At 40.2% G+C, this 26,585-nt stretch overlaps 1 protein-coding gene and 1 pseudogene across 1 annotated transcript in view; both read right to left on the reverse strand.

The window, feature by feature from the left end:
* Window positions 1-10,587: 10,587 nt before the first annotated feature.
* On the reverse strand, window positions 10,588-13,458 carry LOC101537255 (mitogen-activated protein kinase 8-like; annotated as a pseudogene).
* A 1,803-nt stretch (window positions 13,459-15,261) lies between these two features.
* Window positions 15,262-26,585, reverse strand: part of TMPRSS12 (transmembrane serine protease 12) — a 41,072-nt gene continuing 29,748 nt past the window's right edge. Inside the window, exons 7-9 of the mRNA XM_055124586.1 lie at window positions 19,186-19,328; window positions 15,446-15,607; window positions 15,262-15,294 (exon numbers count right to left, since the gene is read on the reverse strand). Of these exons, the coding sequence (XP_054980561.1) occupies window positions 15,262-15,294; window positions 15,446-15,607; window positions 19,186-19,328 (338 nt within the window). The remainder of the gene's footprint in view (window positions 15,295-15,445; window positions 15,608-19,185; window positions 19,329-26,585) is intronic.

The raw sequence follows: 26,585 nt of genomic DNA on the forward strand, positions 1-26,585 counted from the left end.
TTCATAGGGTTAAAGAACACGAGGATGGGGCTGAAGCGGTAGCACAGTGGGTAGGGCGTTTGCCTTGCACTCGGACAACCTGGGTTCAATTCCTGGCATCCCATATGGTCCCCTGAGCAGCGCCAGGAGTAATTCCTGAATGCAGAGCCAGGAGTAACCACTGAGCATTGCCGGATGTGACCCAAAAAGGAAAAAAAAAAAAAGAACACGAGGAGACAGCCAGCAAGTGCAGAGTTACCTTGCCCTAATAGATTACCTGGGTCAGTTCCGTGAGGGATCTGTACTCACATCTACAGGCCACCTCACTGAGTCCAATATTACAGTTCCTGAGAACCAGTGTCTGCAATGTACTCCAAAGTTGGAGCCAGGAGACACCTTCTCATAGGATACTGTAATTGCCAATGAGGAGAGCAAGAGAAATTACAGGTACAGCCCTAGGGCATGGATCCGTACTACTGGGATTTGCTGGCTCCCGGTAATAAAATACTTTAAGTGACCTTCAGAGGTTCACTTTAAATAATATGGATCTATTGGTTTTGCAAGTAACTGAATCTCTTTGTCTCATCTATCAGATCCTGATTATTAAAACAAGATGTTTTCCTTCCAATACATGAGCATCTTATGGGCTTGCAGAGTGCTAACAGTGTCCACAGAATTCAAAGCTGTCTCCCAGCTAATAATTTCTCCGATAGAAATGTCTCTACCTTGAAAATTACGCAGGTAATGGAGAACTGGAACTTCCTTCTCAGGACTGAAATAGCTTATGAACCCTACCTCTGAGAGTGGACATGTTTGGAAAACAACTAAGTTCCACTTTGCTTTTTGTTTTGAGGCCACAGTGCTCAGGGCTTCCTACTGAAGGTGCTCAGGGGATGGAACTGGAGTTGGCAACATGCAAGCAAGCGCCTTAACTCCATTCCACTTTGGAAAGCAAATTGAAATCAGTGAACATCGTGCCCATATTCTGTCCCATATGCTGAGACATGGTAAAGACTCAGGCTAGGAGCTGGAGCAAGAGCACAGCGGGTAGGGTGTTTGCCTTGAACACGGCCAACCCAGGTTCAATTCCAGCATCCCATATGGTCCTCCAAGCACCGCCAGGAGTAATTCTTGAGTGCATGAGCCAGGAATAACTCCTGTGCATCAATGGGTGTGGCCCAAAAAGCAAAATTAAAGAAAATAAAATCCAGGTTATGTTGGAGTTGAGGAATGATTTCCTTTCCATGGGAAAGAAGTCAATCAAGTGATAGCTAGTGTTGTCCACTTCCGCCACAACACCGAACAAGAAGGGCTCCACTCCGTAATATTTCTTGTGTTCCAGAAAAGTCTTGCTCAGTTGATTGGCAGTAGATTGCATTTTTCTTGACATCCTCTTCAAAGATACAGATTAAACTTTCACGATGGATCTCATCATCATGTAGGTGCTTCCACACCTCTTAGCCATGTGTTAACAGAGTACCCTTTGGTTATATTGTTTTTTTGTGTTTGGAACACACCTAGCTGAGCTCAGGGCTTACTCCTGACTCTGTGTTCAGGGATCACTCATGGTGGGCTTAAAGGACTATTCAGTGTGCTGGATATCAAACTTAGGTCAGCCACATGCAAGGCAAGTGCTCTATCCCCTATACTATAACTCATTTTGACTCTTTATGCATTTTAAGGACTATCAATGCTTTTGTTTTTATCTGAATTTTATTTATTTTTAATATTTTATCTTTATTGATTGAAGTACTATGATTTACAATACTGTTACTCATGGTTTCATTTGTACATAATTCCAACACCACACCCATGACCCCCTCCCTCTCCCATCTCAGGTCCCCTCCCTATCAACTCCCCCCAGACTCATTTCTGTGTACCAACTCTGTTGCCTTTGGCCCTTTGTTGTTAACTTGCTGTATATCTTTAAATTCCACATGTGAGTGAGACCATTCTTCATATATATCCTTTTTATTTTTTTTGACTGACTTCACTCAGCATGATATCCTCTAATTCCATCCATGCCTTGGCAAATTGTGTGATTTAGTTCTTTCTTAGAGCTACACAGTATTCTGTTATGTATATATACCAGAATGTTTTGATCCATTCATCTATAGTTGGGCATTTGGTTTATCTCCATATCTCGATGTGCAGATATCATTTTGAATTAAAGTTTTTTTGTTTTGGGGACAGATACCAAATAGTGGTATCAGATCAGACACTGGGTCACAGGAGAGTCCTATTCCTATTTTTGAGAGATATTAAAAGAGGCTGAGCCAGATGACATTGCTACCAAGAGTGGATAAGAGAGATCCCTCAAAATAGTGGTTTTAGTCATGTTATTCTCCTCTGTGATTTGGTCCTGCAGCCTTAACTTCTCCAAATATTCTGCAGCACCAGGTTGTGCTCTTTGGAAAGGATCCAAGTTACATTTACTAGTCAGCTTTGCCAAGAGATTCCATGGTAGTGAGTACAAATATCCTTTGGCTGAAAATAAATTCCACAGGAATTTTCTTTTAAGCCCCTGATTCTAACCCTACTTACTCTGTTCCAGATGAATTACTTTGTTCTATTCCCTCCATTTTTATTGCGGTACCATGTTTTAAAATACTGTTAATGATAGTTTCATACGTATGTCATTCTTTTTTTTAAAAAATTTTATTTCATTAAATCATCGTGTGGAAGATTACAATGCTTTCAGGCTTAGGTCTCAGTTATACAATGTTGAAACAACCATCTCTTCACCAGTGCCCATATACCACCACCAAAAAAAAAAACAAAAAACCCCACACAGTACACCTCCCATCCCACCCCCCATCCCCTACCTTGTAACTGATAAGTTTCATTTTACATTCTGTTTACTTTGGTTACATTCAATATTTCAACACAAACCTCACTATTGTTGTTAGGAGTACCCCACTAGATTCAGACCTACTGTGAAGACAAATAAGGTCCGCGCGGTTTTGAATTTCTGTACTTTAACAAGAAGTCCAGGGAGATTTCTTCCAGATATTAGATAATTGCAGGCTTGAAAACCCAATCTGTGGTTGTCTTAATATGGCAGCCACCGCGCCCTTCATCCCCAGAGAGAAAGAGGCGAGAGAGAGAGAGAGAAATACCTTTCCCCTCCCGGGCGGGCACGGGGCCGAGGCTTAGTTCTCAGGCTGGAGACATTCTGCAAGGAGTTGCCCATGCCGAAAGAGGTTTTGCTGGGTCTGGATTCACGCTTGTGCAGCTGCGGAGAGGCCGCACATGTGTGCGGCCCCCAGGATCACATCTCGGCGGTGGGAGGGGCCGGTGCCTCCCTGTATGTCATTCTAACATCAGCAGAGTGCTTGCTTCCCTCCATCAGTGTTAATTCTATAGCAAGTGATTGTCCTGTTTTCCTAACGCCATTTGTTGAAGATAGTTCGCTTTGTATGGTTTTGTCTCCATCATCATAGATTAAATATTGGTAAATAGGTAAATGTTAGGTTTATTTATAGGTTCTCAGTTACAGTTCACTGATCCCTGTGCCTATTTTTACTCCACTATCATACAAATTTAAATTACTGTTGCTTTCTAATATAGTTTGAAGTTAGGTAAAATAATGTCTCCTTTTTCTTTTCTTCTGTAACACAAAATTGCTTTACCTAATTGGGATCTTGATAATCCCATATAAACATTATTTTTGCTATGTTTCCTTTAGAAGTTGCAGAAATATTATAGGTGTTTTCATGTAGCTGACTCTGGCTTGATCTCAGCACTCTGGTGGTGACCTGCGCAAAGAACCACAGTGCCCCTAAGCACGACTGTGTAGCACAAGCCACCTCCCAGACTTAGTTCCCTTTAAGATATTATTGAATATTCGTTTTTATTTATTTTTAGTTTGGAGAACACACCCAGAAGCTCCCAGGGCTTACTGCTGGCTCTGTGCCCAGGGATCACTTCTGGCAGGGCTCAGGGGACCATATGGGGTAGCAGATATCAAACACGGTCAGCCACACGCAAGGCAAGTGCCCTGTCTGCTGTACTATATCTCCGACTTCTTCAATTTTTATGTAATTATAGTGTTGTTTTATTATTTCTTATTTGTTATTTGCATATTCAACAGATTTATAAAATGTTGACTTTGTTTACAGCAAGCTTCCCAGTTTGCTCCAATCACTTATTGTTTGTATAGTTATTTAGTGTGGTCTTTAAGGATTTCTATATATATTATAATATCACTTAAAATAATAATAGCTTCACTTCATTTCCAGTTTGAATTCATTTTATTTCTTATTGCTGACAAGTTGTTCCAAGACCTAGAATATTAAATGAAATAGAAATGACGAGAGTCAAGGACATTGTTTTGTTTGACTTTAAAGGAAAAGGTCTTCAGGTTTTCACTATAGAGTATATTAAATGTGTATTTACAGCATCTATGCCTTTGTCATATCAAAATGGTTCTATCTCTAGTAAGAGCTTTTATCATAAAAGGGTGATGTATTTTGTCAAATGTTTTCTACATCTATTGACATAATCATGATTTTTGCCCTCACTTTTTTTATTTTTGCTTTTTGCTTTTTGGGTCACACCCGGCAATGCACAGGTATTGCTCCTGGCTCTGCACTCAGGAATTACCCCTGGCGGTGCTCAGGGGACCATAGGGGATGCTGGGAATCATACCCGGATCACCGTGTGCAAGAAAAATGCCCAACCCACTGTGCTATCACTCCAGCCCCCCTGCCCCCACTTTTATTGATGACTAGCTTTATCCCAGCAGTTACTTTGTTTGAGCACAGACCCTTACTCTTTTATTGGCATAATGCATAACATTAATTGATTTGTATATATCAAACTATCCTTGCATCCCTGGAATAAAACTTACTTAGTAATAGTGCATGGTCCTTTTAATATATCATTGAACCCATTTACTAGTGTTTTGTTCATAACTTTTCCATCTGAGTTATGGATCTATCGCTTTCTTTTTGGTGAGACAATCTTGAATCTTTTTGCTATCATGCAGTGTAATGTTGCCTTCACAAAATGTATTTAGAATTATTCCTTCTTCAAATTTTCGGAAGAATTTGAGAATAGGCTTAAGTTCTTAGTTGAAGACTTGGTTCAATTCACTAGTAGTCATCTCATTTTGGGCATTTATTTTTGGACTCTTTGTTGTTACTATTTTATTTTCCATATTTGCCATCAGTCTACATAGGGCTTACATCTGGCTTTTCAGTTAGAGATCACCCCTGGCTGTTCTCAGGAGACCTTATGGGGAACTGGAAATTGAACCTAGATCAATCTTGTGCAAAGCAAGCCCCTAACTGCTGTACTATCTTTCCAACCCCCTACCCAGGACTTTTATTTCTTCAAAGTTCAGTCTTGATAGACTGAATTTTTCTGTAAGTTTATCAAATTTTTCTATATTACAAAATGTTTTGGCATATAGTTATTCATATGTGAGTCTTTCACTCAGATGCTATTTATTTTCTCTCTGTGAGTCTAATGATTTATTGATTTTGTTAATCTTTTTTTTCTTTTCCCCCTCTTCCCCTTGTTTTTCCTATTTAAAAAAAACTTTGTTTCATTGATCTTTTGGTTTCTACTTATTTTTCTCCCAATTTTAGTAATTTTTTCTTCTAATAACTTTGATTTTTTGTTCTTCCTAGTTGCTTACAGTGCAAATGGTTTCTTTGAGATTTTTCTTGTTTCTTGAAGGCCTATATTGCAGTTAATTTCCCTCTTTGTGCTGTTTTGTTGCATCCCACTAGTGGTTTTTTTTGCTTTTATTTGTTGCCAGGTTTCTGGGTGTTTTTTTCCCGTTGTCTTTTACAGGGGTGACTCCTGATAGAGCTCAGGACACAGATTCAGGCCCAGTGGTGCCTTGCACACGGCCAACCTGGTTTGATGTCTCTGTCCTTCTCGGAGAGCCCGGCAGAGCCTGGCAAGCTACCTGTGGTGTATTCGATATGCCAAAAACAGTAACAAGAAATCTCACAATGGAGATGTTACTGGTGCCCGCTTGAGCAAATCGATGAACAACGAAACGATGGTGCTACATTTCTGTGTTGACCAACTGGTCATAGAGAAGCCTTCTGTTTACATGCCATATGTTTAAGGTAGTTTTCAATTTACTTTTAGTTGATTTCTGATTTTTCCATAGTCTTCTCTTTGTTGTTGTTGTTATTGTTGTGATGTTCAGGGGTCACACTTGTTGAGGTGCTTCACACGATTAGTTGCAGTGTGATGGAAGGTTCTGTCTACTTACTGTGATGCTTATCAATGGGTGGTGTTAGGGATTGAATTTATAGCCTTCGAGTGCAAAGCAGGCACCTACCACTGAGTCACTAATATGTATTACCAGAGAGTTATTCATAGTATAAATATAAATCCCTAGCCTGCTAATGCTAGGAATAACTCTCTGCTGATATTTAAATTATAAAACAATTTATAAGTACAAGAACATAATAATTGTACATTAAAAATTAAAATATATATTGTAATTATGAAAATATTAGGGTCCCGAGAGATAATATAGCAGGTAGGGCTATACTTGCATGTGGTACTGCCTTGCACACAACTGCCGTGCACGTGGCTCACCTGTGTTCAATCTCCAGCATCCCATATCATCCCCTGAGCACTCCCAGGAGTGATTCTTAAGTGCCAGGCCAGGAGCACGCCCTGAGAACCAGATGGTGTGGCCCAAAAACCAAAATTTTTTTTAAAAAATTAAAACATATTATTTTATTTTCCTAAATAAAAAGTTAGTTTGGGATTGTCAGTACTATAGTACTTTGCTCTTGGCAAAAGAAAAGAAGCATTAACTTAATTTTTTTCAACATCCACATTGCATGTTTTATTGAAAATCATATAAAAAAATTGAGACTCAGACAAAATTACCACTGCTTATGTCCGCTCTGCTCAATGTGAAGAAACAATCCTTAGAAATGATATCCTATATATGGCTGTGTGCTACTACTATTTTCAGATGAACGGTATATTGCTCATGTTTTGGAACCTCCCAAGAGCTAGCACAAATATGATTATGCTACATCAATAGAATCAAATGGTCAGAAACACCGTGAGCATTGGTACTCAAATGACTTAAGTAGTGTTAGATATCAACCATAAGTGCTTCAGTCTTTTTTTTTTAATTGAATCACCATGTGGAAAGTTACAATGTTTTCAGGTTTAAGTCTCAGTTATACAATGCTCGAACACCCATCCCTTCACCAGTGCACATATTCCACCACCAAGAATCACCGTATACCTCCCCCCCACCCTCCCACCCCCCAGTCCCCCACCCCGCCTGTGTAGCTGATAAATTTCACTTTACTTTCACTTTACTTTGATTACATTCAATACAATTCAATTACATTCAATTACATTCAAAGTCTAGAGAAATTTCTGCCAGAAATTACATCATTGCAAGCTCATACCTCTCTTTTACTTTATGTTCCACATATGAGAGCAATCTTTCTATGTCTGTCTCTTTCTTTCTCATTTCACTCAACATGATACTTTCCATGTTGATCCACTTATATGCAAATTTCATGATTCATGTTTTCTAACAACTGCATAGTATTCCATTGTGTAGATGTACCAAAGTTTCTTTAACCAGTCGTCTGTTTTGGGGCACTCTGTTTTTTTCCAGATTGTGGCTATTGTAAACAGTGCTGCAATGAACATAGAAATGCAGATGTCATCTCTACTATAACTTTTTGCCTCTCTGGGATATATTCCTAGGAGTGGTATTGCTGGGTCAAATGAAAGCTCAATTTCTAATTTTTTGAGAATCATCCATATTGTTTTCCAAAAGGGCTCAACCAGTCGGCATTCCCACCAGCAGTGAAGGAGAGTCCCTTTCTCCCCACATCCACGCCAACACTGGTTGCTTTTGTTTTTTGGCATGTGGGCCAGTCTCTGTGGTGTGAGATGATATCTCATTGTTGTTTTGATCTGCATCTCCCTGATGATTAGTGATGTCGAGCATTTTCTCATGTGCTTCTAAGCCATTCGGATTTCTTCTTTGGGAAAGTTTCTGTTCATTTCATCAGCCCATTTTTTGATCGGGTTGGCAGTTTTCTTCTTGTGGAGTTCAACCAGTGCATTGTATATCCTTGTTATCAACCCTTTATCGGATGGGTACTGCGTAAATATCCTTTCCCATTCTGTAGATTGTCTATGTATTTTGGTCACTGTTTCTTTTGAGGTGCAGAAGTTTCTACAAAGTGGTAGTGATTAAAACAGCATGGTACTGGAACAAAGGCAGAGCTGCAGACCAATGGAACAGGGTTGACTACTCTGACACACACCCCCAAATATATGATCATCTAATCTTTGATAAGGGAGCAAGAAAAGCATGTTTAACAAATTGTGCTGGCAAAACTGGACAGCTACCTGCAAAAAAAAATGGGCTTAGATATCCACCTATCACCATGTACAAAAGTCAGATCAAAATGGATTAAAGACCTCAACATCAGACCAGAATCCCTAAGGTACATTGAAGACAAGGCTGGCAAAACCCTTCAGGACATTGACGCCAACTGTATCTTCAAAGATGACATGCCACTGGCCAAGCAAGTGAAAACAGTGCGTTAGTCTTTGTCAGTGTATTGCCCCTTTCCTCCTCCCAGAGAAGCTTACCATACCCTTGTTAACATCCTTAGTTTGGTCAAAGTCTATCTTCAAGGTCCGCTTTGTGTTGGATATTAACCCTAAGTGCTTCAGGCTCTATCAGTGAATTGTCTCCTTTCCTCCTCCTAGAAGAATTTAAATTACCCTTGCTAGTATCCCTAACTTAGTTCAAGTTTATCTGTAACCTTTCCCTTGTATTTTACCTCTCATTATCACAGTTCCCCATGTCAATCTCAATTGCTTGTAAAACAAAACTTTCTGGTAATTCCAAACTTGTATTGATACTGCTTTGTATTTGAAGTGCTGTATATTTGTACTTGCTTTTCTGTTTCCCCTATGGCCTTTTTATACATTACCATAGAGCAATGTTCTTTGGTTAAACACAGAAAGACCATTAATACTATGCTCCTAATATTTGGGAGTTGATTGACTCTGAAACATATCTGCTCCTGGGCATATTCACTCACTTGGTCATAACTACTTGACTCAGGCTTCAGTTTCTGTAGTTCCTAATACCCCAAAGGGGAGGTCCCGCTGTGGGACTGGGATGGACCCGGGGTGAGTGGCAAAACTACCCGGCAGCGAAATGAGACATTCTAGAAAGCATAAATGCATGGTTTTCTTTTTTGTTTTAATGCTTTTTTTTCTTTTTGGATCACACCCGGTGATGCACAGGGGTTACTCCTGGCTCTGCACTCAGGAATTACCCGTGGCGGTGCTCAGGGGACCGTATGGGATGCTGGGAATCGAACCCGGGTTGGCCGCGTGCAAGGCAAATGCCCTACCTGCTGTGCTATTGCTCCAGCCCCAAAATGCATGGTTTTCATGCTAACTGTTACAACTTCAGAGACAGGACGCCCCTGGGGAAGGACTAGCTGAACTGGCCTGAGGACTTAGTCTGGGATTTACGGTAAAAGCCTTGCTTGCTCTCAGCCCAGAGATCCCAAAAATACAGTAGTACAGTTTTGTTGCTGTTTAAAATACTTCAGTTTGAACGAGACTCTGAGCAGCCCCACACGAATGCCTCCTCTGCTCCTGAACGCCCATGATCCCAGAGGCCCACTAACTACTTTCGGCACCTAGCAGCTTCTTGCAGAAATGCCTCTAGACTGTGAACTAAGCTGAGGCCCTATGACGCCCTGGGAAGGGAAAGGTTTTTCTCTCTTGGTCTTTCCTTTTGGCGGCGGTGGCAGCGTGGCGCCCTCCATCTTTTAGAGCCTGCTAAACAGAGGTACGAGCTGGTAGTGACCCAACTTCTGTCAGAAATTTTTCTGGACTTAATTACTAAAATACCAGAAATCCAAAACTGCGCAGCCACAATAGTGGCTGCGAGACCTATGCTCTTTATTCTCAGCAATGGAAAACAAATTATCAAATGACGCTTTTTCGGCAGGTCTGATTGTTGGGGAAAAATTTCAAATAATAATAGTGTTTTCTGTTGAAATATTGAATGTAATCAAAGTAAAGAGTAAAGTGAAAATCATCAGCCACACAGGCGGGAGGGGGGAGATGGGAGGTATACTGGGGTTCTTGGTGGTGGAACATGTGCACTGGTGAGGGGATGGGTGTTTGATCATTGTATGACTGAGACTTAAACCTGTAAGCTTTGTAACTTTTCTCATGGTGATTCAATTAAAAAATAAAAAGTAAAATAAATAAATAAAATACTTCAGTTTTAAGTTACATCATTTGACATTTAAAATAGTAAACCACTACAAAATTAATTTTATATTTTTGAAAAATCACTCAAAAATAAGACCACTGAATTGTTTTCAAAGTAGTTCTATCAATGACTAAATGACTCTCCATCCCTCCCATGCTCCCTTCCCGTGCCTCGACTTTCCACCCCCCCACCCCTGCCAAACCCAAGTAGTCATCTAAGCCCAGAGGTCCACCTGATGCTTCCAGAGTGCTGTCTGTATCTGAGGTCAAAGTCAGGTCTGTTGACATTGAAGACATCACTGACAGACGACAACAATAATGATGTATGCTGAGAGCCATTGATCACTGGTGCACTTGTGCTAATGGAGAGGGCTGCCACCATTCTTGGTTCTCCCCTCCAACTAAATAAATTCCTTGTATATCAATTCTTTCCCTTCTTCTATTGTGTGTTCTCTTTCACATAATTGCTTGTCAGGTATTCTTAGTGGCTGAGCTCCTGCTTCAGCAGGCTCATACCAAACATTGATATACGGGTGCTGAAGAGCTTCATCTACAGAGATCCTTTGAAAGGAATCAATAACCAGCATTTTTGGGTAATAAATCCTTTGCTTGACTGGCTTTGAGTTTATTGTGTTGCAAGTCAACAGGGAAAAGTACTTCAGGGAAGAGTTTCTCAAAGCTACATCTAGCATACTTAGATCTGTTTTCTTTTTTTTTTAATGTTCTTTTTTTTTTTAATTTTTTATTGAGTCACCATGTGGAAAATTACAAAGTTTTCAGGTTTAAATCTCAGTTATACAATGCTCGAATACCCATCCCTTCACCAGTGCTCATATTCCACCACCAAGAATCCCAGTATAGCTCCACCCCGCCCCCTCACACCCCAAACCCCCCACACCCCTAGCCCCCCCACCCTAAGCCCCCCCGCCTGTGTAACTAATAAATTTCACTTTACTTTCACTTTGATTGCATACAATATTTCAACAAAACTCACTATTATTGTTTGGAGAGTCTCTCCCCTAAAGTCAGACCTGCTGAAAAGGAAGCATTAGATAATTTGTTTTCCATTGCTGAGGATGAAGAGGTATGAGGTCGAGTGACCACACTTATCGGCCTCTCAGTTTTGGGTTTCTGTAATTTAGTATTTTAGTAACTAAGTCCAGAGAGATATCTGCCAGAAGTTGCAACATTGCCAACTTGTACTTCTCAGTTACATTATATTCCACATATGAGTGCAATCTTTCTATGTCTGTCTCTTTCTTTCTGACTCATTTCACTCAACATGATACTTTCCATGTTGATCCACTTGTATGCAAATTTCATGACTTCATGTTTCCTGACAGCTACATAGTATTCCATTGTGTAAATATACCAGAGTTTCTTTAGCCAATCATCTGTTTTCGGGCACTCTGGTTTTTTCCATATTGTGGCTATTGTGAACAGAGCGGCAATGAACATGGAAATGCAGATGTCATCTCTACTATACCTTTTTGCCTCTCCGGGATATATTCCCAGGAGTGGTATTACTGGGTCAAATGGGAGCTCAATTTCTAACTTTTTGAGAATCGTCCATATTGTTTTCCAAAAGGGCTGAACCAGTTGGCATTCCCACCAGCAGTGAAGGAGAGTCCCTTTCTCCCCACATCCACGCCAACACTGGTTGCTTTTGTTTTTGGGGATGTGGGCCAGTCTCTGTGGTGTGAGATGATATCTCATTGTTGTTTTGATCTGCATCTCCCTGATGATTAGTGATGTTGAACATTTTCTCATGTGCCTCTTAGCCATTCGGATTTCTTCTTTGGAAAAGTTTCTGTTCATTTCATCAGCCCATTTTTTGATCGGGTTGGCAGTTTTCTTCTTGTGGAGTTCAACCAGTGCATTGTATATCCTTGTTATCAACCCTTTATCGGATGGGTACTGCATAAATATCCTTTCCCATTCTGTAGACTGTCTTTGTATTTTGGTCACTGTTTCTTTTGAGTTGCAGAAGCTTCTTAGTTTGAGATAGTCCCATTTATTTATTTTTGTTTTCACTAGCTTAGCCAGTGGCGTGTCAGCTTTGAAGATACCTTTGGCTTCAATGTCGTGGAGGGTTTTGCCAACCTTATCTTCAATGTACCTTAGGGATTCTGGTCTGATGTTGAGGTCTTTAATCCAGTTTGATCTGATTTTTGTACATGGTGATAGATGGAGGTCTAAGCCCATTTTTTGCATGTAGCCGTCCAGTTTTGCCAGCACAATTTGTTAAACATGCTTTCCTTGCTCCACTTCACATTTCTTGCTCCCTTAATACTTAGATCTGTTTTCAACATAAGTCTTTACTCTTTTTTTTTTTTTGCTTTTTGGGTTACACCTGGCAACGCACAGGGGTTACTCCTGGCTCTGCACTCAGGAATCACTCCCGGCGGTGCTCAGGGGACCATATGGGATGCTGGGATTTGAACCCGGGTCGGCCTCGTGCAAGGCAAACGTCCTACATGCTGTGCTATCACTCCAGCCCCAGTGATTGTTGTTGTTGTTGTTGTTGTTTCTTCATGAATTCAGGATATGGTTCCAAGCTATTCAATAACTTTATTCCATTGATCAATATGATCTGTACCTGCGAACAAAACACCACCTTTGATCATTTCTCCCATGATACACCCAACTGACCAAATGTCAACATTTTCTTTGTAGCCCATTTCTAGGATGACCTCTGGTGCTCTATAGTAGCAGGTAACCACATAAGGTGTCATCATAAAACTAGTTCCTGTAGTCCTGGCCAAGACAAAGTCAGAAATATTCTAAATGAAGTCTGATTTTAGTACTATATTATTGAGTTTTAAGTCCTGCTGAATAATTCTAGCCAAGTGAAGGTGCTTGATTCTACACAGCATCTGATAGAGAAGGTAGGATATCGTTTATGGTGTAATTCTATCTGAACCACTTGGCAAAGATTTGCATCCATGAGCTCCATGACTACGTAAACATCTTGAAATTCTTCTAAAGATTTCTGCGGTGTGAAAACATTCAAAAGGCCAATTATATTTTTGTGATTCACACATTTCATAAGCCTGCTTAGCATGAGTTTGATTATGAAATGACCGACTCAGCTTCTTGATTTCAACATTTCTTTCAAGAATGACTTGAATTTCTTTCAAGTTTCAGGACTGTGAATGTAGAATCTCCAATCTCTACACAATAAATGTTGCTGTCACGCTTGCTTCTGCTCATGATGGCAGCAATTAATTTGAGGGCTTTGTCCAAATATTCACTGACATACATAAACAAAAGCTGAAAGAGCTCATCACCATTATATCCCTTATCAGAAATGTTGAATGGAGTTCCTCTATAGTACTGAATAACATAAGTTGGTGAGGGGAGGAGAGTCCAGTTTAGCTCTCTGAGGCTCAGTTTTATTTGTTTATTTGTTTGTTTGTTTGTTTTTTGCGTCACTCCCAGGGGTTACTCTTGGCTCAGGAATCACTCCTGGCGGTGTCCTGGGGACTTTATGGGATGCCGGGAATACAACCCGGGTCAGCTGGGTGCAGGGCAAACACCCTATCCGCTGTTCTATCACTCTGGCCCTTCTGAAGCTCAGTTTTAAAAGGAAGAAAACCTCTTCGACTCATCTCAGGAAGACTTTTTTGTTCAAGCTCCTCAATGCTCCCTATAAGGTCCGCAGCCAACAGCGACAGGAAAGGCAGCCAGCGGGGACCCGTGCCACCCGGCTCCCCAGCGTGGCTCAACCCTCCTCGCCTAGGGCCTCCACCACTCCGCTGAGTATCAGGGACACAGAATTAACTTTAAATAAAGTGCTTTAATTAAAATTTAAGAAATACTCAACTAGCACACATCCAAAAGAACAAAAGCAACCGCTGTTGGAGAGGATGTGGGGAGAAAGGGACCCTTCTTCACTGCTGGTGGGAATGCCGACTGGTTCAGCCCTTCTGGAAAACAATTTGGACGACTCTCAAAAAATTAGATATTGAATTCCCATTTGACCCAGCAATACCACTGCTGGGAATATATCCCAGAGAGGCAAAAAAGTACAATCGAAACAACATCTGCACATGTATGTTCATCGCAGCACTGTTTACAATAGCCAGAATCTGGAAAAAACCCGAATGCCCCAGAACGGATGACTGGTTGAGGAAACTTTGGTACATCTATACAATGGAATACTATGCAGCTGTTAGAAAAAAGGAGGTCAAGAATTTTGTAGTCAAGTGGATGGGCATGAAAAGTTTCATGCTGAGTGAAATGAGTCAGAAAGAGAGAGACAGACATAGAAAGATTGCACTCATCTATGGTATATAGAATAACAGAGTGGGAGACTAACACCCAAGAACTGTAGAAATAAGTACCAGGAGGTTGACTCCATGGCTTCGAGGCTGGCCTCACGTTCCGGGGAAAGGTCAACTCAGAGAAGCGATCACCAACTACATTGTAGTCGAAGGCCATGTGGGGGAAGGGAGTTGCGGGCTGAATGAGGGCTAGAGACTGAGCACAGCGGCCACTCAACACCTTTATTGCAAACCACAACAGCTAATTAGAGAGAGAAAACAGAAGGGAATGCCTTGCCACAGTGGCAGGGTGGGGTGGGGGGGAGATGGGATTGGGGAGGGTGGGAGGGACACTGGGTTTACGGGTGGTGGAGAATGGGCACTGGTGAAGGGATGGGTTCCCAAACTTTGTATGAGGGAAGTATAAGCACAAAAGTGTATAAATCTGTAACTGTACCCTCACGGTGATTCTCTAATTAAAAAAAATAAATTAAAAAAAAAAAAGAAATACTCAAATGCTTATTTATCCAAGTAAAACCAGATGATAATTTAAAAGAATAAAAGAATTTTACAAATATTTTTAATAAAATAAAATCTAACTTAAAAAGAGTTTGGATGAAAGAACAGCTTTCATGTTAATTATAAATTCCTTATTATGAAGTATTTATTTACATATTTAAAATATTCAGTTACACATTTTATACAAACTCCAGAATATTATACACAATGCTTCTTTTGCTCCACAAATTGTTCACATTGTAACAATAAAGTGGCTAATTACTTGCTAATGGAATAAATGGTTTTCATTATATAGAACATGAAAAGGGTCACGATTCAAAACAAAGATTCTTCAGAATTTATAGAGTTGTTAGTAAGACAACAGATCCTAAGGCTAGAAAGACACATATATTATTAGACTTGCCATTGTTTCTTGCCTGGTTGAGTTGATGAAGCAACCAATTTTTGTGGAAGGACAGCCCACTATACACACCAGGAAAATTTTTTCGACCACATCCAAGTCCATAACTGGTAATTCCCATTGCAAAAAATTGCTCATGTTCTGGCAAGTAGCACATTAATGGTCCACCACTATCACCCTATCAAATAAGTCCCAAAATAGTGTTAGTTACTTCTAGTAGTCTTTAAGTAACCATAAAGCTAGAATGAGCTTATCATATTAAACATATATTTGTATAAATATGCATTTAAATATACCTTAAAGTTAGGAAGATCCATAGCGTTTTGAATATTCAGCCAGGTCTGGTATGAAAGAACCAAACAACTTCCACATGGATAACTTAAAACTGGAATACTATGAATCAAATTATTTGGATTCTTTGCACAGTTACTCAGAAGTATTCAAAATTTTATAAATATTCTGTTAGAATATTTAAATAGATTAATACTATCTAAAATACTTTAAGATATATGATGGATTCTTTCAGGCATGTGTGGTTTTCCTACTTGGATGAGAGGAGTAATCTGACATCTTGCAAAGAATGTAGTTATCTAAATGTTGATACTGGCTAATGAATGACCAAGTCACTCAATTTTATGGGTTTTCTGGGGGAGTTTCACATTGGGTAGTGCTCAGGGTCCTTGCCTGGCTCTGTGTCAAGGGTCACTCCTTGTAGTGCTTGGGTTGGGGGGGGCTCATATGTGGTATCTGGGGATCAAACCGGTGTCAGAAGCATGCAAGGGTAGCACTTTACCTCCTGTACTCTCTGGCTCTTGATGATTATTTTATGTAAAAATGTTTTATTTATTAATGTAATTGATTATATTTCCTTCTTTACAACTTTACTCAACAACATGTTTTGCTTGTTTTTGTTTGGGGGTCACATCCAGTGGTGCTCAGGGTTTACTCCTGGCTCTGTGCTTAGGGATCACTCCTCATGGTACTCGAGGGGCCATGTCAACTAGATTTTTCAGGAAAAAGACAGGAAAGATAAAAAGTGGATCGAAGATTTCAGAAAGTACAGGGAAAGATCACAGCATCAGCAACTCTGAAAAGAAGTGAGCAGAAACAGTGAAGAACAGGTGGTGAATATATATATTCTAAAACTATAAAGACAAAACTATATAAATTGGAATTCATTTAGAAAGAAAAACCTTTGTTCTACAAATAACAGCAGGAAAGTAAAGGTAGTTCATAGGATCAGAGAAAATATTTGCTACCTAACTATAGATAGAAGGTAGATAGATGAAGAATACTTATAATTCAAAAATAATAAAATTTAATTGGAACAAAGAAGAGACATTTCTTATTAGGTGTACAAATACCTATTTAAGTACCTGGAAAAATATTCAACATCATTAGGTCTTTGTAAATAAGATAGCACTTCATGAATTGACATAGATGGCTATAATAAGAAAGATAATAACAAGGGCTAACAAAGATGTGGAGAACTAGGAACCCTCATACATTGTTGATAAGAATTTATAATGGTGTGTCACTTTAGCATACAGTTTGGGAGTCCTTCAAGTATTCTACATTGACTCAGCAATAACATCCCTACGTGCAATTTCCAAAATATATACATATGCACTTATATATAGAAATATACACATAAATGTTCTAGAAACATTATTCAGTAATAAAAAGTAGAAATGGTTCAAATATCTGTCAATTAATGGGTAATTAATGGGTAGACTAATAAGATGTAGGTATTCATACAATGGCATAGTATTTAGCAGTAGAATCAACAAAGTATTAATATATGCTATAGTGTGGATGAACTATGAAAACACTATAGTAAATGAAAAAAACTAGTTACAGAAGACCACATGTTGAATGATTCAATTTAAGTTCAAAGAGATAATTTCATTTGTCTTTGTGTTGTTCCAAGTAATATAAGTAAATTTGGTTGTGTGTGCAAGGGGGCTGGCTGGTTGTGGTGGGTGGGAAAATGGACTCATTGGTGGACAGAAGTGCACACTGGTGGTGGGATTGATTTTGGAATATTTAATGCCTGAAACAACTGCATGAATCACTTGGCAAATTACAGTGTTACAATAAAAAATAAATTAAATTTACAACAAGAGTAACAAGTAAAGAAAGGAAAGCCTCTTCAAATATGGTGCTGATGCAACCCCATGCCCGCCCAGGAGGGGAAAGGTATTTCTCTCTCTCGCCTGTCCCTTCCCGGGGAAGAAGGGTGTGGGGACGCCATATTATGATGACCACAGATGGGGTCTGCAAGCTTGCAATGATCCAATATCCGGAAGAAATCTCCCTGGACTTAGTTGTTAAAGTACAGAAATACAAAACCCTTTTCACTTCACAACAGGTCTCACTCTAGTGGGGTACCCCTAACAATAATGGTGAGGATTGTGTTGAAATATTTAATGTAACCAAAGTAAATAGAAAGTAAAGTGAAATTTATCAGTTACAAGGGGGGTGCGGGGGTGGGCGGGATGGGAGGTGTACTGTGGGTTTTTTTTTTTTTTTTGGTGATGGGATATGGGCACTGGTGAAGGGATGGTTGTTTCAGCATTGTATGACTAAGACTTAAGCCTGAAAGCATTGTAATTTTCCACATGGTGATTCAATAAAATAAAATTTAAAAAAATATATGGTGCTGAGAAAAACTGGGGTAGGAAGGAAGGAGGGTGGGAAGGAGAGAGGAAGGGAAGGAAGGAAGGAGGGAAGGAAGGAAGGAAGGAAGGAAGGAAGGAAGGAAGGAAGGAAGGAAGGAAGGAAGGAAGGAAGGAAGGAAGGAAGGAAGGAAGGAAGGAAGGAAGGAAGGAGGGAGGGAGGGAGGTAAGGAGGAAGGAGGGAGAGAGGAAGGAGCGAGGGAGGGAGGAGGAACTTAAAACACTAGCTCACACCATACACAAAAATTAATTCAAATGGATTGAAGTCCTGAATTGATGAAATACATTGAGAAAAATAGAGATAATTATTGACTTCAGAAATGTTTTAAATAATTCAATTCCAGGGGCAAAGAAAGTTAAAAATAAAAATAAACAACCAGACTATATCAAACAAAAAAGCTTCTGCACTGCAAAAAGAAACTATGAGTAAAAAATTTAAAAGGCAATATTAAATGGGAGAAATTTTTCATACTATCTAATAAACCATTTAATATCCAAGATATATAAGCAGACATTTCTCCAAAGAAGACATATAGATGGCCAACAGGCATTTGAAAAAGTGGTCATCATCACTTATTTTCAGGGAAACACAAATCAAAATGACAATGAACTTCCTCACACCTGTGAAAATGCCTGCATCAAAAAGACACGCCCTCCCCCCACACTGCCCAAAAAAGAAATGATGAAATCCTGAGGTCAATGCAACTTGGAAGGAACTGAAAGGTATTGTGTTAAGTGACATAAATCACAGGGAGAACAAATACCAGATGATCTCACTCATGTGTTGTATATCATGAGATAAAACAAGGAAATAGACAATGGCCAATGAAAACAAACCCTTGACTATCAACAGAACTGAGTTTACCAAGCAAGGGTAGGAATTGGAAGAGAGTAGGGACGGAAGGGGTGGATAATAAGGAACCTGGCATAGTGGGGGAGGGATATTGGTGGTGGGTGTGATAAAACTGGTGGTGGGTGTGGTGTAAATACCTAAGGCATAAATATTAATACTATTGTAAATCATGTTACCTAAAAAACTTTTAAATAAATAATTCTAGTGAAAATTGTTTGGTCTTACCCTGCAAGTATCAAACTTTCCATCTTCATCACCTGCACAAAACGAACTATTAGGAATTAATCCTGCATAACTATTCATAGAATTACAAACAGCTCGAGAAATGAAATGAACTTGTGCCTCTTGTAATGCAGTTGTGGTATTACCTATAAAAAAATCAATAAATTATTTTGGAGAGTAAGCATTTTGACAATTTAAAATGTTTATACTTGGGCTGGAGCGATAGTACAGTGGGTAGGGCATTTGCCTTGCATGCAGCCAACCTAAGTTTGATCCCTGCATCACATACAGCCCCTTGAGTACCACCAGGGGTGATTCCCGAGTGCAGAATCAAGACTAACTTCTGAGCATTTTATTTTAAATAAAACTAAATAAAATGTTTAGATTTAATGAGCTTAATATATTTTGATGACTCCAGGGAGACTATTTCAACAACAAAGTAGAATTATAATAATTTATGCATATCTGTTGAATGTCTGTCTGTACATTTGTATGTATATATGTGTATGCCTACAAGAACTATGGAAGAATGTTCACCAAGTTTATTTATTCTGTATAGTAGGAATGTCAAGTGATTTTGTATTATCTTAGCTCCCATTTATTTCCTGAAGATCTCACAGAATGACCTTTTATGTTTACAAAATAAAGTTACATTAAAATTAACAAGGACTGAAGAGGTAAAATTGGCAAGAGCTTTCTTAGGTTTCAAGTTGTTGTGAATAGACCACAAAGTTTATAATGATGCTATCTTGAACTATGGTGAACATAGAAATAAAAAATATTAATTCATATATGCCCTTAATTCCTTTCTTATTCCTAGACATAGTGAGACTTGTGGGGGAGCTTCCCAAACTCACCAGGGCCACCCCCGTGTTGTGCTCAGGGGATTGTATTCAGGGGACCACAGGAAGGGGGAGGGAAGATTGAGTTCCAGGCCTTGTGTGTGCAAGGCATACACTCCCTGGCACCATATAGTGGCTCTTTGTAACTCAAAAATAGAGGATAATCTAAGACAACACTCCAGGAATCATTAAGGGACCATTATCATAAGGTTAATCCAAAGAAAAGCTGCCATAACAGTAGTGTCCGATTCCATCGATCACTTTCCATGTTGCATCTGTCATGTGTGATACCTAAATATTTTCTATACCTTGAATCCTCCCCCAACTTTATAGTAATAAACTTCAGTAATTATTCCTGTGAATTCAGGTGGGTACATGTTCCAAGTATTCCATTCACAGAATTTCACTCTCCTGGTTATGCTAAATGTTCTAGGGGTAATTTGGAATAGGCAGAGGTAATTGAAAAAAAACATCTAAAGATGCAGTTGCTTTTGGTGGCTCAGGGACCATGCGGGGCCAGGGATCAAGGCTGGAGCTTCTGCATGTAAAGTCTGTGCTCCTGCCCGTGGAGTTATTTCCCAGCCCCAGCCAGCAGTTTTCAAGTTGGAGCTACTAGAAAACCTTTCCACCCTAGTTGTAGGGGTGTTTTTTTTTTTTCAAGTACAAAGTAGTCTGTGACCAGTTTCAACATTAGGAGGATAAGCAGCCTCAGAGAATAAAGTCAATCTAGATAGAGAGGAAATATGAAATATGTCCTCAGGCATATTCCTGGATAAAGGTTTCTTAGAAGCTAGCCAGATTTATGCAATTAAAAATACAGTAATACTGGAGTTGGAGAGATAGTATAGTGGATAAGGTGCTTGCCTTTCACATGGTCGGCCTGGGTTCAATCCCCAGCATCCTGAGCACTTGCCAGGAGTGATTCCTGAGTGTAGAGCCAGGCATAATCCCTGAGCATTGCCAGAATTATAGCACTGTAGCACCGTAGCACTGTCATCCCGTTGTTCATCGATTTGCTCAAGCAGGCACCAGTAACATCTCCATTGTGAGACTTGTTACTGTTTTTAGCATATCAAATATGCCACAGGTAACTTGCCAGGCTCTGCTGTGCAGGTGGGATATTCTCAGTAGCTTGCTGGGCTCTCTGAGAGAGATGGAGGAATCAAACCCAGGTCGGCCATGTGCAAGGCAGATGCCCTACCCGCTGTGTTATCGCTCCAGCCCACCAGAATTATATAAAATAATCACTGTCACTGTCATCCCGTTGCTCATTGATTTGTTCGAGTGGGCACCAGTGACGTCTCTCATTGTGAGACTGGTTATTACTGTTTTTGGCATATTGAATACGCCACGGGTAGCTTGCCAGGCTCTGCCGTGTGGGCTCTCCGGGAGGAGGAATCAAACACGGGTCAGCCACGTGAAAGGCGAACGCCCAACCGCTTTGCTATCACTCTAGCCCATATATAAAATAATATAATAAAAAATAATAATTAATAAAAATAAAGCAATACTGGGCCAAATAAATAGGACAGCAGGTAAGGTGCTGCTCCTTGCATGTGGCAGACCCAAGTTCAATCCCCAACATTTCATATGATCTATGAAGCACTGCCCGGGGTGATCCCTGAGCACAGAACCTTGAGCACCCACCAGATGAGGTCCTAAAACCAAACTAAAACAAAAATAAATAAATAAAGCAATACTGAACATATAATAAAATTGTATATAACAGAGCTGGAGAGATAGTATGGTGGGTAAGGTGCTTGCCTTTTATGCAGTTGTAAAAGGCAAGTTATGGAAATGTAAGTTATGGAATATAATCATGAAATAAAATGTGAAGCTCAGTAATAATGTTTCAAATATCTATTGGTGTATAGTTCATAAAAATACTGTGCGTGACAGGGGAGGGAGAGAGGTGGAGGGATAATTTAAATGCTGAAACATGTGTTTTGCATGCAGGAGGCCTAGGTTTGATTTCTGCAGTGCCCCCAAACACAGAGGTGGGCATGTCTGCTAAGCACTGGCCCCATACTGAAAAAAAAGAAGAAGCAGGAGGGAAGGCATAGGAAGATAATTCAACTAGTAAAGTGCTTGCAAGGACCTGAACTCAATCTTGGCACTGTTTGGGCCCCTGAGCAAAGATGGTTAAGGCCCAAGTGGTTCCTAAGCACAGCTAGGGGTGGCCTCTATGGAAAAAGTAAATAGTGGGGGCTGGAGGAATAGTTGTAACTTAGAAAGCTTGCTTTGCAAGTTTGGGAGTTCAATACTGGTGCTGAACATGAATTGAACATAATCCTGGCAGCTTCACTGCCAATGATTTCTTAACCTCACCTCAGCCACAAGTAGGTGGGCACTGCAACAAAGGGGCACAATTCCCAGCAAGCACTGCAACTAAACTATATGCAAGCACTATAACCAGGAAGTGTGACTCCTGTTGATCAGCTATGTGAACAGTGCAGCAACCCCCATGTTCCTCCCCCTAGTTAATACAACTAAAATGTGCTTAAGTGATAATCACCACAGCTCTGTGTGTGTAAGACCCATTCATTAAAACAAAAAATCAATTCAGAGAAGAAGAGAGGGAATAATAGGCAACATCAAGCATATTCAAATTGAATAAAGGAAAGAGCCCAGAACTAGATGTCTGTCCTGTCTCATTGCCTTTAAGAACATCCTTACGCAAATCTAACACCAATTTACTATAGCATTAGAGCAAACCTTGATAGTTTGAAAAAAATAATTTTTATTTAAGAACCATGATTTACAAAGTTACTGTTATCTGAGTTTTAGGCATAAAATTTTAACACCAATCCCAATACCAGTGTCAATTTCCCTCAGCCAATGTTCCTAGACTCTATTCCCCAACCCTCCATCCACCTCCTGCCTGTCACTTTGACAGGCACATTACAAAGTTTGATGGTTGCAGCTTAGATTTCCTGTTTTCAGAGTTGTTGAAAACAAAGAGTTGCAGTGCTTTGGTTATACAGCTATACCACTCTCGCATATCACCAGTACTACTGAAGCCTCAACCATTCCGCCATTACTTCTCTTTCTCACCTTCTCCCTTTCCACCTTGATTTCTTTCCTTCTCTGTCCTTCTCCTCCCTAAAGATATAGACCCAGCTTTTTGACATGTACTTACCCAGTTTCCCTGCATCATTTGTTGAAGACACTATCTTTACTCCATTCCATGTTCTCAGCTCCTTTATTAAAAATTAACTACCCATATATATGTGGTTTTTGTCCTTGGATATTCGGTTCTGACTCATTGATCAGAGAGCCTATCTTTATTCCAGTACCATGCAGTCTTGATCACTACAGATTTGTAATGCAGTTCCAAATTAGGTAATGATGTACCTCCCAATTTCTTTTCAGTATGGCTTTGGCTATTCATGATCTCTTTAGATTCCATACAAATTTTATTATTGAAGAATGCCCTTGAATAATGTCATCTGATTTTGGGTGGGGATTGAATTGAATCTATATAATTTCTTAGGTAGAAATGCCATTCTAACAATATTGATTCTTCCAATCCACAAGCACAGGATATCTCTCCATTGCCTAAGATCTTCTATCTCTTTCTCAAGTGATTTAGAGTTATCATGGTATAGATCTCCTACATCTTTTGTTAAATTGATTCCTATATACTTTACTTTTTGGACACTATTTTTTTGTTTGTTTTTGGGCCACGCCTGACAAAGCTCAGGGGTTACTCCTGACTCTGCACTCAGGAATCACTCCTGGCTGTGCTCAGGAATGACAAGGATTGAACTCATGTGCAAGGAAAAATTCCCTACCTACTGTAGGGAAATTCCCTACCCACTTCAGGCTTCTTTATTACTATTTTAAATGAGTGATTTTATGATCACTTTCTCCTCTGATTCTTTATTTTTATACAGAATGCAACTTATTTTTGTGTATTGACTTTGTAGTCATTTTCACTGTATTGGTTTATTTCCAGGAGCTTTCTTGTGGATTCTTTAGGGTCTTCTATATACATTATAACGTCATCTGCAAATAGTGATAATTTGACTTCTTCTTTTCCAATTTTTTAAAATTTTATTTTTTATAGAATCACTGTGAGATACAGTTACAAAGTTTTCATATTTGATCCACCACCAAAAACCCCTGAATATCCCCCTCCCACTCCCCCTCTGCCTGTGTGGCAGACAATTTCCACTTTACTCTTTCCTTACTTTGATTAAATTCAATTTTCAACAGGAATGTCACTATCATTATTTGGAGGTTTTCTTCCAACAGTCAGACATGTTGGATGGCATCATTAGATTGTATGTTTTCATTTGTCAGGAAAGGTCTGACTTGGGTTTGTAGATGTCCCAGTCCCGCATCCCAGAGCCATGTTAGTAGAAGCTCAGTGTCGCCGGGCCGCCATCTGGAGAAGGTGTGCTGGCTGTACCTTCTTTGTCTGACTCCCCGGTGTTGTTGGCCCGGCCTGGGGTCCAGAGCAATCTCCGGCTTGTGGTGCTTACCAGAACGCCCGGATTCTTCTCTGTTGATTGTGGCAAGATGGCGCCAAGGGCGGGTCGAGGGCGTGACTTCCGGCGTCCGGGCTGAATTGGAGACTGGGCTAGCGCCGCCCTACTCCAATGTCCCCCCACAGTTTGGAGATGTCCCAGTCCTGCATCCCGGAGCCATGTTAGTAGAAGCTCAGTGTCGCCAGGGCTCCATCTGGAGAAAGCGTTCTTTTCCAATTTGGATGCCTTTGATTTGTTTTCTTGCCTGACTTCTAATACTATATTGAATAAAGCAGAGACAGTAAACATCCTTGCCTTGTACCTGCAAGCAGTCACAAGGAACGGGAACTCTCCTCAGCTAAGGTGCCCACATGAGCACCTAGGCCAGAGGGGACCCCTGCAGTTTTAGAAGTGTGCCGGAAGTAGAACTCTAATCCAGGACTGGGGTGACAGTCCCTCCTCCACAGGTACAGAGGTGGTGGGGGCCGTGGCCTCTTGGGTGGTGGTCACTCATGCAGCTACAGTTATTTTACCCTCACAGCACTTTGGATTCATATCTCAACCTCCATTACCTAATTCTTACGAGGACAGCCTGGGTATCCCAAAGACATTAGGCCAATAGTCCACTAGCCTATTCTAATCAAAATACTCCCAAAACTCACCAAAATAATAGTGAATACAAGAATTGGAACAAGCCTAATGTAAAAGAACACATCCCCTGAAGCTGCACTAGAGGCTCCACATAAGTAACAGAGGAGGACCAAAGAGGAAGTTAGTATTCTTGAAGGGGTAAAGGGAGACCACCACCAACCAAGCTCATCCAGAATCCTCCCTTGCAGAGAGAGGGGGACACTGATAGTGAACTGGAAGGATCCACCTTCATACTATTACAGCAACATGAAGAAACAATGCAGATCCCCACCACAAGGAGTGGATGAAGAAAATAGCCCAGAAGCTTCAACAGGGAATACCCACAGATACAATCTCTCCAATAAAGAATTCAGAGATGAAATGTTGAGGATGTTCAATGAACTCAAAGAAATGATGGAACAGGCATCCAGTAAATTAAAAGAGGATATGAAAGAAACAGGAACAGACAGTCAATAAAGTAAGTAAATGAGAGCAGAAATAAGAAAGCTACAAACAGAAGTGTCACTAGTAAAGAATTCGATAGGGGCTGGAGAGATAGCATAGCAGATAGTGCGTTTGGCTTGCACGTGGCCAACCCGGGTTTAAATCCCAGCATCCCATATGGTCCCTTGAGCACCGCCAGAAGTAATTCCTGAGTGCAGAGCCAGGAGTAACCCCTGAGCATCACCAGGTGTGACCAAAAAAGTAAAAAATAAAAATAAAAAACTTATTGGGTGCCCTCAACAGTAGAATGACAACAGCTGAAGACAGAATCAGTGAGCTTGAAGATGACATGCAGAAAGCATATAGGCAACAACATACACTGGAAAAATAGCTCAAGGGCAAATAAAAGACCTAGGGGATGAATTCAAGAGGAACAGCATAAGACTCATCTGAGTACCAGAAGGACAGGGAAGCAGCCCCAATAACATAGAAGCAATTAAAAATATCATTGTTGAGAAGTCTCCAGAGCTGGAGAATGCAGGCATCCAGATCCAAGAAGACCGAAGGGTACTAGCTAAAAGAGACCCTAATAAAAAGACTCCAAGACATATCATAGTCAGAATGATGAATACCATAGATAGAGACACTGCAAGTTTCACGGTCAAAGAAGGAAATCACATACAAAAGGAGCACCCCTTAGATTTAACAGCAGACTTGTCAGAGGAAACAGTCCTAGCCCAAATACAGTGGTGAGATATAATGAAAAAACTCAATGAAATGAATGCCTCACCAAGGATACTTTATCCAGCTAGATTTTCACTCAGACTCAAGGGAACGATACACTATTTCATGAATAAACAACAACTCAGGAACTTCATAGATTTCAAAACCAACCTTAAAACAACTGATTTCCAGTAGCTTGGCAGTCACACCCACAAACCATCCCTGACACCATATGATATCATCAACAGTCAAGATCCAGAGGCTATAAAATAAAGCTCCCGGAAAAGAGCAA

Source organism: Sorex araneus, chromosome 2 (assembly GCF_027595985.1).
Source record: "Sorex araneus isolate mSorAra2 chromosome 2, mSorAra2.pri, whole genome shotgun sequence".
Classification (NCBI taxonomy): Eukaryota; Metazoa; Chordata; class Mammalia; order Eulipotyphla; family Soricidae; genus Sorex; species Sorex araneus.